The sequence below is a fragment of the Grampus griseus genome (genome assembly GCF_964374135.1).
Source record: "Grampus griseus genome assembly, chromosome: 5".
In the NCBI taxonomy this organism is placed as follows: domain Eukaryota; kingdom Metazoa; phylum Chordata; class Mammalia; order Artiodactyla; family Delphinidae; genus Grampus; species Grampus griseus.
Window position 1 is genome coordinate 137,621,466 of NC_138998.1, and position 13,096 is coordinate 137,634,561.

Genomic DNA, 13,096 nt, shown 5'->3' on the forward strand with positions numbered 1-13,096 from the left:
AGCCTACCAGCCTGCCTTAAATAGTCACCATGAAAACCACACTGAAACCACATTCAAAAAGCCACATTCAAAAGTTAGTGCCCACCTTTAGGTGATTTTATTTTTTCTGTCGACCCATACAATGCATGGTTATAAACCGTTAAGTTTTACACAAATTTTTTATGTTTTAAAGGAATGGTTACCTCAAGTCAACCTATTTAAGTCTGGGTTGATATGATTATCAAAGGTAAGATATTCTGGCATACCAGAACATTATTGTGTTATTTTTCAAATTTCTTATTGTTTTACATTACAGGTAATTTTGTTAATTATACCAGTGTCACATTAAAGATGGAAGTAATGCAGTGTGGACAAGTCTGAAAGGAAATAGAAGGTCTATTCCAGGAGTAAGAAATCATGCTTCCAAAATGTCACATACCATACCAAGCCCTAAGCAAAATATACTTAGCAGTCTTATATTTCTTTCCAGAATTTACATGTTTGCATCCACCATAATAAGCAGCACCACAACCAAAATATTTAGAGCAATAAAATGAGAGATTCATTTCTCAGGGTATATAAAATTCAGTAAGGACAGACTTACAAGACTGCCAGTTCCTCTGTCTTGCTTCATCGTAAAATTGACGCAATACAAGAAAGTCAATAACATCTGGCATATCATGATATCTAAACAAAAATAAAAGACTGTTAAATTTCCTGCACAACAGGTTATAGTCTAGAGCAGCAATGTCCAAAAGAAATACAATGGGAGCCACATATGTAATATTTAATTTTTGACTAGCCTTATTAAAGTAAAAAGAAACCAGTGAAATTAATCTTAATAGTGTATTTTATTTAACCCAATATATCCTAAATATTGTTTCACCACATAATCAATACAAAACAATGAGATATTTTACATTCTTTGCCTTCATACCAAGCCTTCAAAATCCAATGTGTACACTTACATCACACTCAATTCAAATTAGCGACAGTTCAAGTACTTGGCAGCCACACGTGGCTAACGGCTACCATATTGGGCAGCACAGGTTTAGCAAATTATTCTAACATTTTCTCAAAAACAAATGCGGAAGCAATTTCCACTACAGGCCAGAATTCTCTACACATTTAAGTGGCATGAAAAATGTATAAAACACGCTCCCGCCTAATTGCTGCTGCAGTACCAGTATTTTTACTTCCAGTGGGTCCCATCTATCAGAACTTCAACTTACATCTTGGGCTGTCCACAGTGCTCTACTATTTACCCTGCAGCTGAATGCAAAGGACATGCTGATCAGCGAGAGGGAAAATCTAAATTTAAATAATTCCATTTTTTAAAAAGTAACACATACCTAATAGAGAAAGATTTGTCCATAAGTTTTCCAGTCGCAGGATCTATAAATGCTAGTTTGAGGCAACAAAGTGTAGGGGGCCCAACCTCATATCGTATTCCAACTATTTTGACCAACTCTTGATCCTTTAACAGATATTTTTAAAAGAATAAATGGTTAAAATAAAGCAATTCCTCAAGATTATAATTCTCCACATATTGCCAAATTAAGTCAGCTCACAATTTAGGATTCCAAACCAGAAGAGGGGTTTAATTTACCATTAATTACAATTGTTTTTGCTAAATCTTCACATCTTTTTGAAGACCGGTATTTAACACTGTTTCTAACGTAAGGAATATACCAACTTTAGAAAAAAACACAACAAATGTATAAGAAGGAACACACAAATCACCCATCAGCTCAGTATCTAAACATAACCACTGTGCACAATCAGAATTTCCTTCTGGCTTTCTTCTCTTCCTAAAGAAACATTTTCATTTATTTAACTTTGTATTATGCAAATCAAAATATGTAAGCGTTTGGCTTATTATTCTTCAAAAACTTGACAATAAATTTCTACCTAATACATTTCAATAAATATTTGTTGAAGATCTATGTGCCGTGACCTATTCCAGGCAGTAGGGGTAAGACAGGGAATGGGAGAAACTTCCTACCATGATAGAGCCTCCTACTCATTATACTGTAATTAGCCTTCCCCCAATACCTGTTTCCTTAATACTAAGAATATGAGATGATTCATCCATTTATTCACTGCACAAAATATTATTGTTATAATGTGCCAAAGTGCTAAAAATACAGTTGGTTCTCATTATCTGCAGCATTCTTACTATTCTATAGTGCCACCCAAAATGATGAATTAGTGAGTTCCCAGTGAACACTGAACCACTGCTCCTGGAGGGAATACAAGGCTAGGTGGCTACAGGCCCCCAGTCGTAATATTTCAGTCACCTAATTAAGACAGTATCTTGTGTAATGTGAATTTCTATGTAAAGACACGTCTTTTTTCTTTTTTTGCGGTACGCGGGCCTCTCACTGTTGTGGCCTCTCCCGTTGCGGAGCACAGGCTCCGGACGTGCAGGCTCAGCAGCCATGGCTCACGGGCCCAGCCGCTCCGCGGCATATGGGAGCCTCCCGGACTGGGGCACGAACCCGTGTCCCCTGCATCGGCAGGCGGACTCTCAACCACTGCGCCACCAGGGAAGCCCGAGACACGTCATTTAATCTACGTTGTTGAGTCATTAACATTGAACTCACAACCAACAGCACTATGACTCATGCCTAAAAGAAGCTTATCTAACACACAGATTTTCTCCATAAGGTACATCATCACCTTCTTGTACATAGTAACACAAGACAGCACTTTAGCACTACGCTAGGCGGCCATCTTAAACAGCAAGTCACCAACACAAAAATCTGGAAAAAAAAAAAGCACAAAAATCTGAAAAATGTTTAATGTGGCACTGAATAGACTGCAAAAAGAACATTTATGTACAATATGAGAGCTCAAAAGAAGGAAGTGTCACCTTGTTCAACCTCAGCTGAGAACATGCTGGGCAGACAACTCAAATCTTTTGCCACACTGCATGTCTGCAAATGACTAGAAAGCACCTTGAGTAGTGATTTTGGTGTTACAAATAGCAAACAGTGAGAAAGGCAAATTCGTAAATACAGAAAACAAGAAATATGAGGATCAGCTGTCCTCAGGTACACAGTAATAAGTGAAAGAGACACAAATTTGAATGTATCTAAAGCCAAATTCAAAGAAGTAGAGCCATTGAGTTTTTTCATCTTCTAACAGTTAATGAAAGTATCAAAAATATGAAGTATAAAGATTAAAAATCACCTGTAATACTACTCTACATGTAATCACCACCAACATTTTAATGTATTTATTTTGGTTGACCATATATGTCTTTAAATTTTTATCATAACCAAAACCAGAATTTCACATTCCGTTTTTCCTCTTAGTAACACACTGTGAATACGTAACATTCATTCTACAAACATTTTAAAAGCCTCGGTTACGTGGTGGGCTCTACATAGGAGCCAAATGTGTGAATATATCATGGTTTGGTTCGTTCAGTACTGTGGGATATTTGGATTTTTTCCTAATTTTTTGTTTTTATAAACAGTGATATAGAATTTAAATTTGTATGCACTTCTGGTTGTTTCCTAAATTACCAAAAGTAGAACTGCTGATTTAAAAGGTCTAAATATTTTTAGTTTCAATTCCAACTGCCAAGATACCCTGTAGGGAGCCTGCACCTGTTTCATGCACCCTTATCACCAAGTTGAACAACTATTAACAAACCTAAACCTTTGCTACTTGTTAAAACATGGTATTTTCTTTAAGTGTTAAAAATACGTACATACATAAAATTGGTTAAGTACAGAGAAGCTAAAGTTTTTTCTGTATTTTATTACATGTGAGGTTGAACCTTTTTCTCCAATTTGTGTTGGTTTCTTTGAAAACTTGCACTTCTTTTGAAAATCTGTCCTGGGTACAATCATTTTAAGATTAATGATATATACAGCCAAGCTGCCTTCCAATAATGTACAGAGTGCCCAGTGACAAGCATGTCTTCTGACTAGACCTTAATGCTTAGCAGGTAACAGCAGAAATGTTTTTAAGTTGGAAATTAACAGAAAGGTAGTAATGAAGTATGCCTCCAGTAGGTTATTTTTAATGGATTTATAAATAATTTAACTATACATGTATGTGCTAAATGTTTAATGATTTAATAATACCATCATCTTACCCTAAGATCCATTTTCCTCCATGGCTCCTTGTTAGGGTTCAGTTCATAAATGTTATTTCTTCTGACAGCCTCAATATAAGCTTCATGACCCTGTCGAAAATATATTACCTACAAAAGGGAAGTATACGTTTAAAAATAAAAACCTAAGAGTAATATTAATTTTACGTTCCATATTCACATTTTTAAACTTTATTACTCTCACCTCATCACCCATTTGAGGAACAAAAGGAGACTTCCGAAGTGTGGTGTCAGTTATCCAAACCGGAGGATGGAATTCATATAAACGTTCCATGTTTGCAAGCTCTGCCTGAGTCATCCTCCGCAGATTCTGCCAAGGGGAAGAAAACAAAGTTTAGTAGAATAGAAAGGGGCAGCATGCACTGTTTAATTGAAAAACAAAAGACTTCACCATTCAGAATGGCTGTTTTATTAGCATGTCACCTAATGATTAATTTTTAAACAGCATACATAGGAACATTATCAGCTGTGCAAGCATTGTATATCTACCTAGCACTTTCCTAGCATCTCCTGAATTTCTAACAGATTCTGCATAGCACTTTACATCCTATGAAGTGGGTCTAATTTCCAGCTGGATCCTCTTCACACTAAGGCTGCTTTGCCAAGACTCCACAGTGAATTTCACCACAGACTAATCATCTCAGGGAGTCTCCTCTTGATTTGAGGTTTTAAGACTGGTAATCTTACATATGATATCACATGTGGAATCTAAAATATGATACAAATGAACTTTTATGAAATAGAAACAGACTCATAGACATCGAGAACAACTAGTGGTTGCCAAGGGGGAGGGGGGTGGTACAGGGATGGAATGGGAGTTTGGGGTTAGCAAATGCAAACTATTATATTTAGGATGGATAAACAACAAGGTCCTACTGTATAGCACAGGGAACTATATTTAATATTCTGTGATAAACCATAATGGAAAAACCATTAAAAAGAAAAGACCGGTAATTTTAAAATACAACCACAAATTATTTGATACTCCTTTCCTCTCTAAGAGGTGGAGCCTAAGTACCCTCCACTCAATGTGGGCTCCAACTACTTCTAACAAATAGAAAAAAGCAGAAGTAACGATGTGCGACTCCTAAGACTAGGTCATAAAAGGCTTAGCCCCTGCTTAATTTTTGGATCACTTGCTCTGGGGACAATCAGCTACCATGTCAAGAAGACACTCAAGCAGCCCTATGGAGAGGCCCATATGGTGAGGAACTGAGGCCAGCAGCCAACTGTCCCATTAACAAACTTCAAAGATCCACCCCCAGTCAAGCCTTTAGACAACTGTGACCCAAGCTAACATGATGACTGCAACCTCATGAGCCAAAAATCAGCTAATCAGTTCCCGAATTCCTGATTCATCAAAACATGAAATAATACATGTTTCTTGTTTTTAAGCTAAGTTCCAAGATGATCTGTTACACAGCAATAGATACCTAATACAAAGACATAGCATCTTTAAATAACAACAGCTACCTATATGACAGGAGCACATGTAGCACTGTACATGGAACAAGGTATAGCAATATTACAATTAGGAGAAAAGTATGAAGACAAAACATGTCAAATGAAAATGGGAAACAGGACAACAGCAGACAAAACAAGAAGAAAGGATCTTAAAATGCCTTGAAGTATATTTTTGGTGTTGGAACTGGAGGACAAAATAAGAGTTATGGTGGGGATCTGAGCAAAATAGAGCTTTCCCTCTAAGTTACAGATTCAGAAAGGTATAAGTGCCAAGTCCAACTCAGAGCAGATTAGAGAAGTTTTAATAACAAAGGAAATTTTCCAAAAATAAGTTTGTTTGCATTGTACATTTGACTCCTGATGATGTATATCGATCAAAAAAATAATAATAATAAAGCCTCCAAATTCCCAAAGATTTCTATTTCTAAATATGGACAGAAACTATAAAAGTGTAGATAGATGGTATTTTTAAAGATATACTTTTCTTACCTCTTTTTTAGGCTTATTTTCTTTCTTTCTCTTTCGTCTCCTTTTTGGAGGAGATAAATTCTCAGTAGACATTTCGTCCTCTGAACTACTACGAAACCGAGTAATTCGTCGACGGGATGACGTTCGTAAAGGAGGCTGCAGATTGATGCCTGCGTCAGCCGTCCAATCAGAATATCTAGATGAAGAGCCACTAGGGAGGAAAACAGTTTCAGTCATACAGAACCAGAATCTAAGCCCTAAGAGTAAATTCATCCTACAACCTTAAGAGAGGAGAGATAACAAGGAGGAAAGAAAAGATCCTGGGAAGATTCGACTGCCCTCCCTATCAGTGCATACTGAAATGACCAAAGACCATGAGAAGGAGAAAAATCTTCACTGACACTGGAAATTAAGGATATAAGCCTGAGAAATTTTTTGAAGTATAATTTGGATGAGACCTCATAGAAGACAACATCTAGAGCCAACTAATAATACCCTTTCCAAAAGTGAAGTGTAGCTACGAAAGCAGGAGAGACTGTGCAGAAAGGCAGCACACCCCCTAAACCGCAGGAGGCTCCAAAATGGGACTAGAATTTGTAAGTAGAATGACAAACTGTCAGTGACTACACTGAGAGCCACAAGGAAAGCACAGAACAGAAAGCTCTAAGTGGACAAAGCTTCTTGCCAACAGGGGGACTCTCCCTGATATGAGAAAAGATCCCAGAGAGGGCCTAGTCCTAACCTACCCTGGAGCAAAAGCAGAGTCAAACAGGAAACTAGGAAACTAGCCCCTGGCCCACTCCCAGCTTTAGCAAACACAGAAAAGGATAAAAATCCTCTACTGGGGCCATCATTGTCCAACCACATACCTCTCAGGCTTGATAACACACAGTTCCAAAAGCTATTTATTACAAATATTATTTTTGTATTATATTTTATGTTATAAAAAGAGCTGTTTTAAAAATCTTAAGAGCATCTGCTTTGTACAATAAAATTCAAGAAAAATTGAATTAAAAGATAGTGAATATAGAGACAGGAAGGACAGTGGTGGTTGCCAGGGGTGGGTGGGGTGGAGTGGCGAACTGCTGTTTAGTAGGTACACAGTCTCGGTTTTGCAAGACGAAGTAAGTTCTGGAGATTGGGTGCACAACACTGTGAATGTACTTAACACTATTGAACTGTACAATTAAAAACAATTAAGATGGTGAATTTTATGTTCTGTATATTTCACCACAATTAAAATTAAGTTAACAAACAAAAATAAGGGTAGACAAGTGCTCTAGAAATCACTCCAGCTCCTAAGCATAATGGAATAAAAGAAGACAAGAAAGGAAGCCAGGAGTATGGGATGGTGTTCGGTAAAGCACAGTATCAATGGAAATTAAAATAATCTGAGTCATATTTAGAAGGGAGAATTTTCTAGACTTGGTGATGGAAATGTTATGAAAAGAGAATGATATCCAGGTTTCTGGCTGAAGCATCTGCCAGGACAAAGTTGACATTTACCAAGACAAGGAACAGATGTTAACATCTTAGTCCCATGAAATTTGGATACCAAAACTAAACAAAAGGTAATACGTATGATAAAATAAAATTTATATTTTAAGGCAGGACAAGAAAAATTAAACATAAAATTCTCTCTCTGTGTCCATTTGGGCCTCCACCCTCCCTAATGTGCAGCGGGCATCGGCATTACACATTAACCAGAGCTGCTCAAAGATGGGAGTGCCTGCTCGACAGCAAAGATCAAATTTTTTCTTTCTTCTGATGTTAGCAATTTAACTTCTTAAAAGAATAACATTCTTTCCCAGCTCTGTAGGGGGTCATAGTGCTTGGTGCTCACTTTGCAAAAGTTTATCTGGACTATGTATCCTTCGTGAACTTTATATAAAATAGCAGTATGTCATCCTGATGTACCATCATTGAAAATGTATATGACTGTGCCTTCAGCTTCTAACAGGTGGAACAGTTCTCAGAGCTTCCTGAGAATCTGCTTCCCGGTTATAATCCTCAGTTTGGCTTGAATAAAAGTCCCTTTTTTTTTTTCTTCTTGATAGTTAATTGAACTTACATCAAGGTATGCAGTAACTAGTAATAAATTTAACTGTGATTTTACCAAACAGACGTTGTATACTCCTCTTTATAAATGTAGCCCAAGACTAAATTGATGTTTTGAGTACACATACTTACACTGTTGGCTCAAATGTTTTATAGTCCAAAAAAAAATACCCAAAATATTTTCTATAGAAATAGCAGTTAATCCAGCTTTCTTCTCCTTTTAAATGTATTAAAAACTCAATGTTAGTTGTTCCACAGTTGGAAGCTCTTACACCTTGAATGCCATTCAAGTATGATTCCATTCAACGTCATGACTAAAATGCTTAGAAGATTAAAACGAGTAAAAACAGGTACCTTGAACTTTCACTGTCACTTTCACTTCTTCTATCACTTTTCCATTCTTCTTCTTCAGAAGAACAAGAACCTTCACTTTGATCACAGGAAGTCTCCTAATTTTGTGAGGGGGAGAAAAATAAAATAAAAATCTTGATCTCTGAGATTAAATAACACAAGGCAAGAGAAACCACACAGTCATTCTAATCATCTCAGGAGTAAGTATGGTAACCGGGTAATAAAATAGGTAAACTTAAAACAAAAAGCAAGTGTCTTTACTACATCCTTTTTCTTATCGAAAAATTAGACAATAGAAAATATTTGTGAGACTTAACACTACTACTATTAACAAAAGAAACTGATACAAGAGGCCATTCTCTGAGCAAAGTTAATAAGTCAATGTAAATGTTCTCAGTGTTTTGGACTCAAGCCACTGTAATAGGTGGGCAGTGGTATCTCATTTTACTTTCAATTCTCTAATTACATATGATGTTGAGCACCTTTTCATGTGCTTATCTGCCATCTGTATATCTTCTTTAACGAAGTCCCCGTTAGATCTTTTGTCGATTTTTAAATTGGGTTGTGTTCTTATTGAGTTTTAAGAATACAACTCCTGGGCTTCCCTGGTGGCGCAGTGGTTAAGAATCTGCCTGCCAATGCAAGGGACACAGGTTCGAGCCCTGGCCCAGGAAGATCCCACATGCCGCAGAGCAACTAAGCCCATGCGCCACAACTACTGAGCCTGAGCTCTAGAGACCGCAAGCCACAACTACTGAGCCCATGTGCCACAACTACTGAAGCCTGCACGCCTAGACCCCGTGCTCCGCAATAAGAGAAGCCACGACAATGAGAAGCCCGCACACTGCAACGAAGAGTAGCCCCTGCTCACCGCAACTAGAGAAAGCCCGCACACAGCAACAAAGAACCAACACAGCCAAAAATAAGTAAATAAATAAATTTATTTTTTTTTAAAGAAGACCTTCCCAGTCCTTTTCTCAAAAAAATTAAAAAAAAGAAAGAATACAAGTCCTACCACCTAGAGAGGTGGGATAGGGAGGGTGCGGGGAAGACGCAAGAGAGAGGAGATATGGGAATATATGTGTATGTATAACTGATTCACTTTGTTGTAAAGCAGAAACTAACACACCATTGTAAAGCAATTATACTCCAATAAAGATGTTAAAAAAAATTTTTTAATAAAGAAAAAAGAATACAAGTCCTTTATCAGACATGAGTTTTACATGTATTTTCTCCCAGTCCATGGCTTGTCTTTTCATTCTCTTAACAGTATCTTTCAGGCTTTTCTATTTGTCAAGTTTTTCTTTCATGGATCATGCTATTGGAATTGTATCTAAAAAGTGATCATCACACCCAAGGTCACCTAGATTTTTATTATATGTTATCTTTTAGAAATTTTATAATTTTGTGTTTTACATTTACATTAAGTTTATGAGATATTTTGAGTTAATTTTTGTGAAAAGACTGTGTCTAGATTTTTTTTTTTGCATGTGGATGTCCAGTTGTTCCACACCACTTGTTGAAAAGACAACGCTTTGTCCATTGAGTTGTCTTTGTTCCTCCATCAAACACTAGTTGAGTATATTTGTATTGGTCTACTTCTGGGTTCCTTATTCTGTTCCACTGATCTATTTGTCTATTTTTTCACCAGTACGACACTGTCTTGAAAACTGGAGATTTATACTAAGTCTTAATGTATCTATCAGTCCTGCACCTTTGTTGTTCTTCAGTATCGTTAGCTATTCTGGGTCATTTTTTTCTCCAAACAAACTTCAGAATGTCTTTGCCAATATCCACAAAATAAACTTGCTGGGATTTTGACTGGAACTGTGTTGAATCTATAGATGAAGTTGGGAAGAAATATCATCTTAAAAAGATGTGAAGCACAGGAACTCTCATTCACTTTTCATCAGAATACAAAATGTAACACAACCACTATGGATAATAGTTGGGCAGTTTCTTATAGAGCTAAATATAGACTTATCATAGAGGAAAATTAAACTCATATTACTAGAAAGTAGTCAATGTGAAAAGGCCACCTACTGTTTGATCCAGCTATATGACATTCTAGAGAAGTCAAAACTATGGAAACAGTAAAAAGATCAGTGGTTGCCCGTAGCTCAGGAAGAGGGAGGGAGTGATGATTAAGTACAGCAGAGGGGGCGTTTAGGACAGTGGAACTATTCTGTATGATACTATTATGGTAGATACATAACATTATGCATTTGTCTAAACCCATACAACACAGAGTGATCCCTAAGTAAACTACAGAATTTAGTTAATGATAATGTATAAAATTGGTTCATCAGTTGTAGCAAATGTACCACACTAAATCAAGATGTTATTCATAGGAAACAGTTAGGGAAACAGTATATGGGAACTCGCTGTACTTACTGTGTAATTTTTTTTAAACCTGAAACACGGAAGTCTTTAAAGGAAGAGAGGGGAACAGGCAGCTAATTCCCACAATCCTAATAGCTGCCATCTACTTTAAATTCTGGTCTTGGATACTAAGCAGGTACTTTTAAATTGAGATACAACCTTTTCCTGTAACAGCTACTTACATTAAGTGAATCATAAACGGATGATGAAAATGCCATGGAGAAACAAAACTAAAAAGATGGAACTGCAAGGAAATAGCTATTTTGTTTACTTCATTTGAGTAGGCAAAATGCAAAGTAAACATATTCTTAAAAAATGTTCCTCAAAATGTGAGCCCAATGCTATTCAAGGAGTACAGATTCCTAGGCCAACCACACTAGATCTACTCAACACGAGTCTGCTTTTTATGCTCAAAATAGACTTCTAAAAAATCACAGTAATAAAATAAACTCTTAAAATCTACTACCTGGAAACGATGCATTCTGGGAAAAAGTTTTAAATGTTTTATCTGCATTAACTCTCAAAATACTTCTGTAAACAGAGGCAGGGTTAAGAAAAAGCTAATGAAACTTGTTTCAGAGGTTTTCAATTTAACTTGCCTACCAAGGCCCTGTGTCTATCTGTAACTTTGAATTCTTTTTCTAAAGAACGTCCCTAAAATTATACAAGATTCAAACCCCACAAATCTTGGCTCCGTCTTGCCAATTTGTTTTGTATTATCTCAAGTCACTACCTGCCCACTACTACCTTTTCATATATAGAGAAACCCAAGGCTAAGAAATGTAAAGAAATACGCCTGGGGTCACAGAAGAGTAAGTATAAGAAATGGAATCAGAAACCAGGCCAACTCTAAAACCCATACTTTTTCTACTATCAGTGCTTTCCAAACTAAAGCATAATGGAACCAACATACACATATACACAACCGTCTCCACCCATCTGCAACACTCAGGAGAATGAATTCATACCACTGTAGGAGGTAAACTACCATAACACAAAATTATGACTTATCTTAAAAGATCAAGTAGATTTAACATTCTACATTATACTTGTGTTAATTTAAAAGTACCCCATTAATTGCAAATAAACCAAATTAAGACATAAAATCGTAAGATTAATACTACTGATCTAAAAATTAAAACTCAATCTATAATCATTCCTGATTTTTCAGAAACACTTAAGAAAATAAGAATTAGTTGCTATTTCCCTAGCATAATATATATGTATACTGTAGAAACCTAAAACAAAGCATCTTACTTATTGTGAAAATAGCAGACACATTTCCACTGACAACAGGAATATGGTCCACTATCTCACTAGTATTCAACAATGTACTGGAAGTATTAAACACTGCAATTAGACAAGAAAAATCAATTAAAAGTATAAAAATTAGAAGAGAAGTAGTAAAACTGAATACTGTATAAATGAGAGTGTACCTGGAAAACTTCACAGAATCCAATGATAAAATTAACTCAAAAATACAGTAATGTAGCAGGGTGGAAAAAATTAAAACTTGAAGGGGGAAAAAGGCCAAAAACACGATAGAAAAATGGCCAAAAGACATGACACACAATGCACAAAGATGAAAAAGACTCTAAATATATAAAAATATGTACAACTTCACACATAAGAGAAATGTAAACTACACTGTAAATAAACCAAAGACAAAAGTACAAATATTGTGATTCCACTTACATGAGGTACCTAAAACAGGCAAATTCATAGAGACAAAGTATAAGAGAGGTTACCAGGGGCTGGGAAGAGAAGGAAATAGGGAGAGTTCTTGTTTAATGAGTACAGAGCTGCTGTCTGGGATGATGAAAAAGTGCTAGAAATGAAGAGTAGTGATGGTTGCATACATCTGTAAATGCAGTTAATGCCACTGAACTGTATACTTAAAAACAGCTAATTGTAAATTTCATGTTACATATAATATTCTATCACATAAAAGAATAGCCAAAACATATAAAAAATAAAACTAAGATACCATCTCTCGCCAATTAATTGGCAAAAATTAGAAATTGTAACACACTGTTAGTAAACAGTAAGAAAACGGACACTCTCCTACGCCACAGGGAGGAAAGCAAGTTGGAATTCTCCTTTATGAGGAATTTTTATCAGCATCTCATAAGATGCAAACGTGTTTATCTTTGGGACCAGCAATCCCATTTCAAGGAATGCTCCCCCCCGCAATAACATCTCCATCATTAGACAAATACATACATCTACAAGATTATTCATTGTAGCATTATTTAAAATGAAAAC

At 36.2% G+C, this 13,096-nt stretch overlaps 1 protein-coding gene across 1 annotated transcript in view; it reads right to left on the minus strand.

Moving 5' to 3' along the window:
* BRWD1 (bromodomain and WD repeat domain containing 1) overlaps positions 1 to 13,096 on the minus strand; it is a 122,402-nt gene that overhangs the window by 37,643 nt on the left and 71,663 nt on the right. The window contains exons 22-27 of the mRNA XM_082654396.1: positions 8,453 to 8,547; positions 6,062 to 6,251; positions 4,293 to 4,418; positions 4,091 to 4,198; positions 1,332 to 1,456; positions 584 to 666 (exon numbers count right to left, since the gene is read on the minus strand). Of these exons, the coding sequence (XP_082510522.1) occupies positions 584 to 666; positions 1,332 to 1,456; positions 4,091 to 4,198; positions 4,293 to 4,418; positions 6,062 to 6,251; positions 8,453 to 8,547 (727 nt within the window). The remainder of the gene's footprint in view (positions 1 to 583; positions 667 to 1,331; positions 1,457 to 4,090; positions 4,199 to 4,292; positions 4,419 to 6,061; positions 6,252 to 8,452; positions 8,548 to 13,096) is intronic.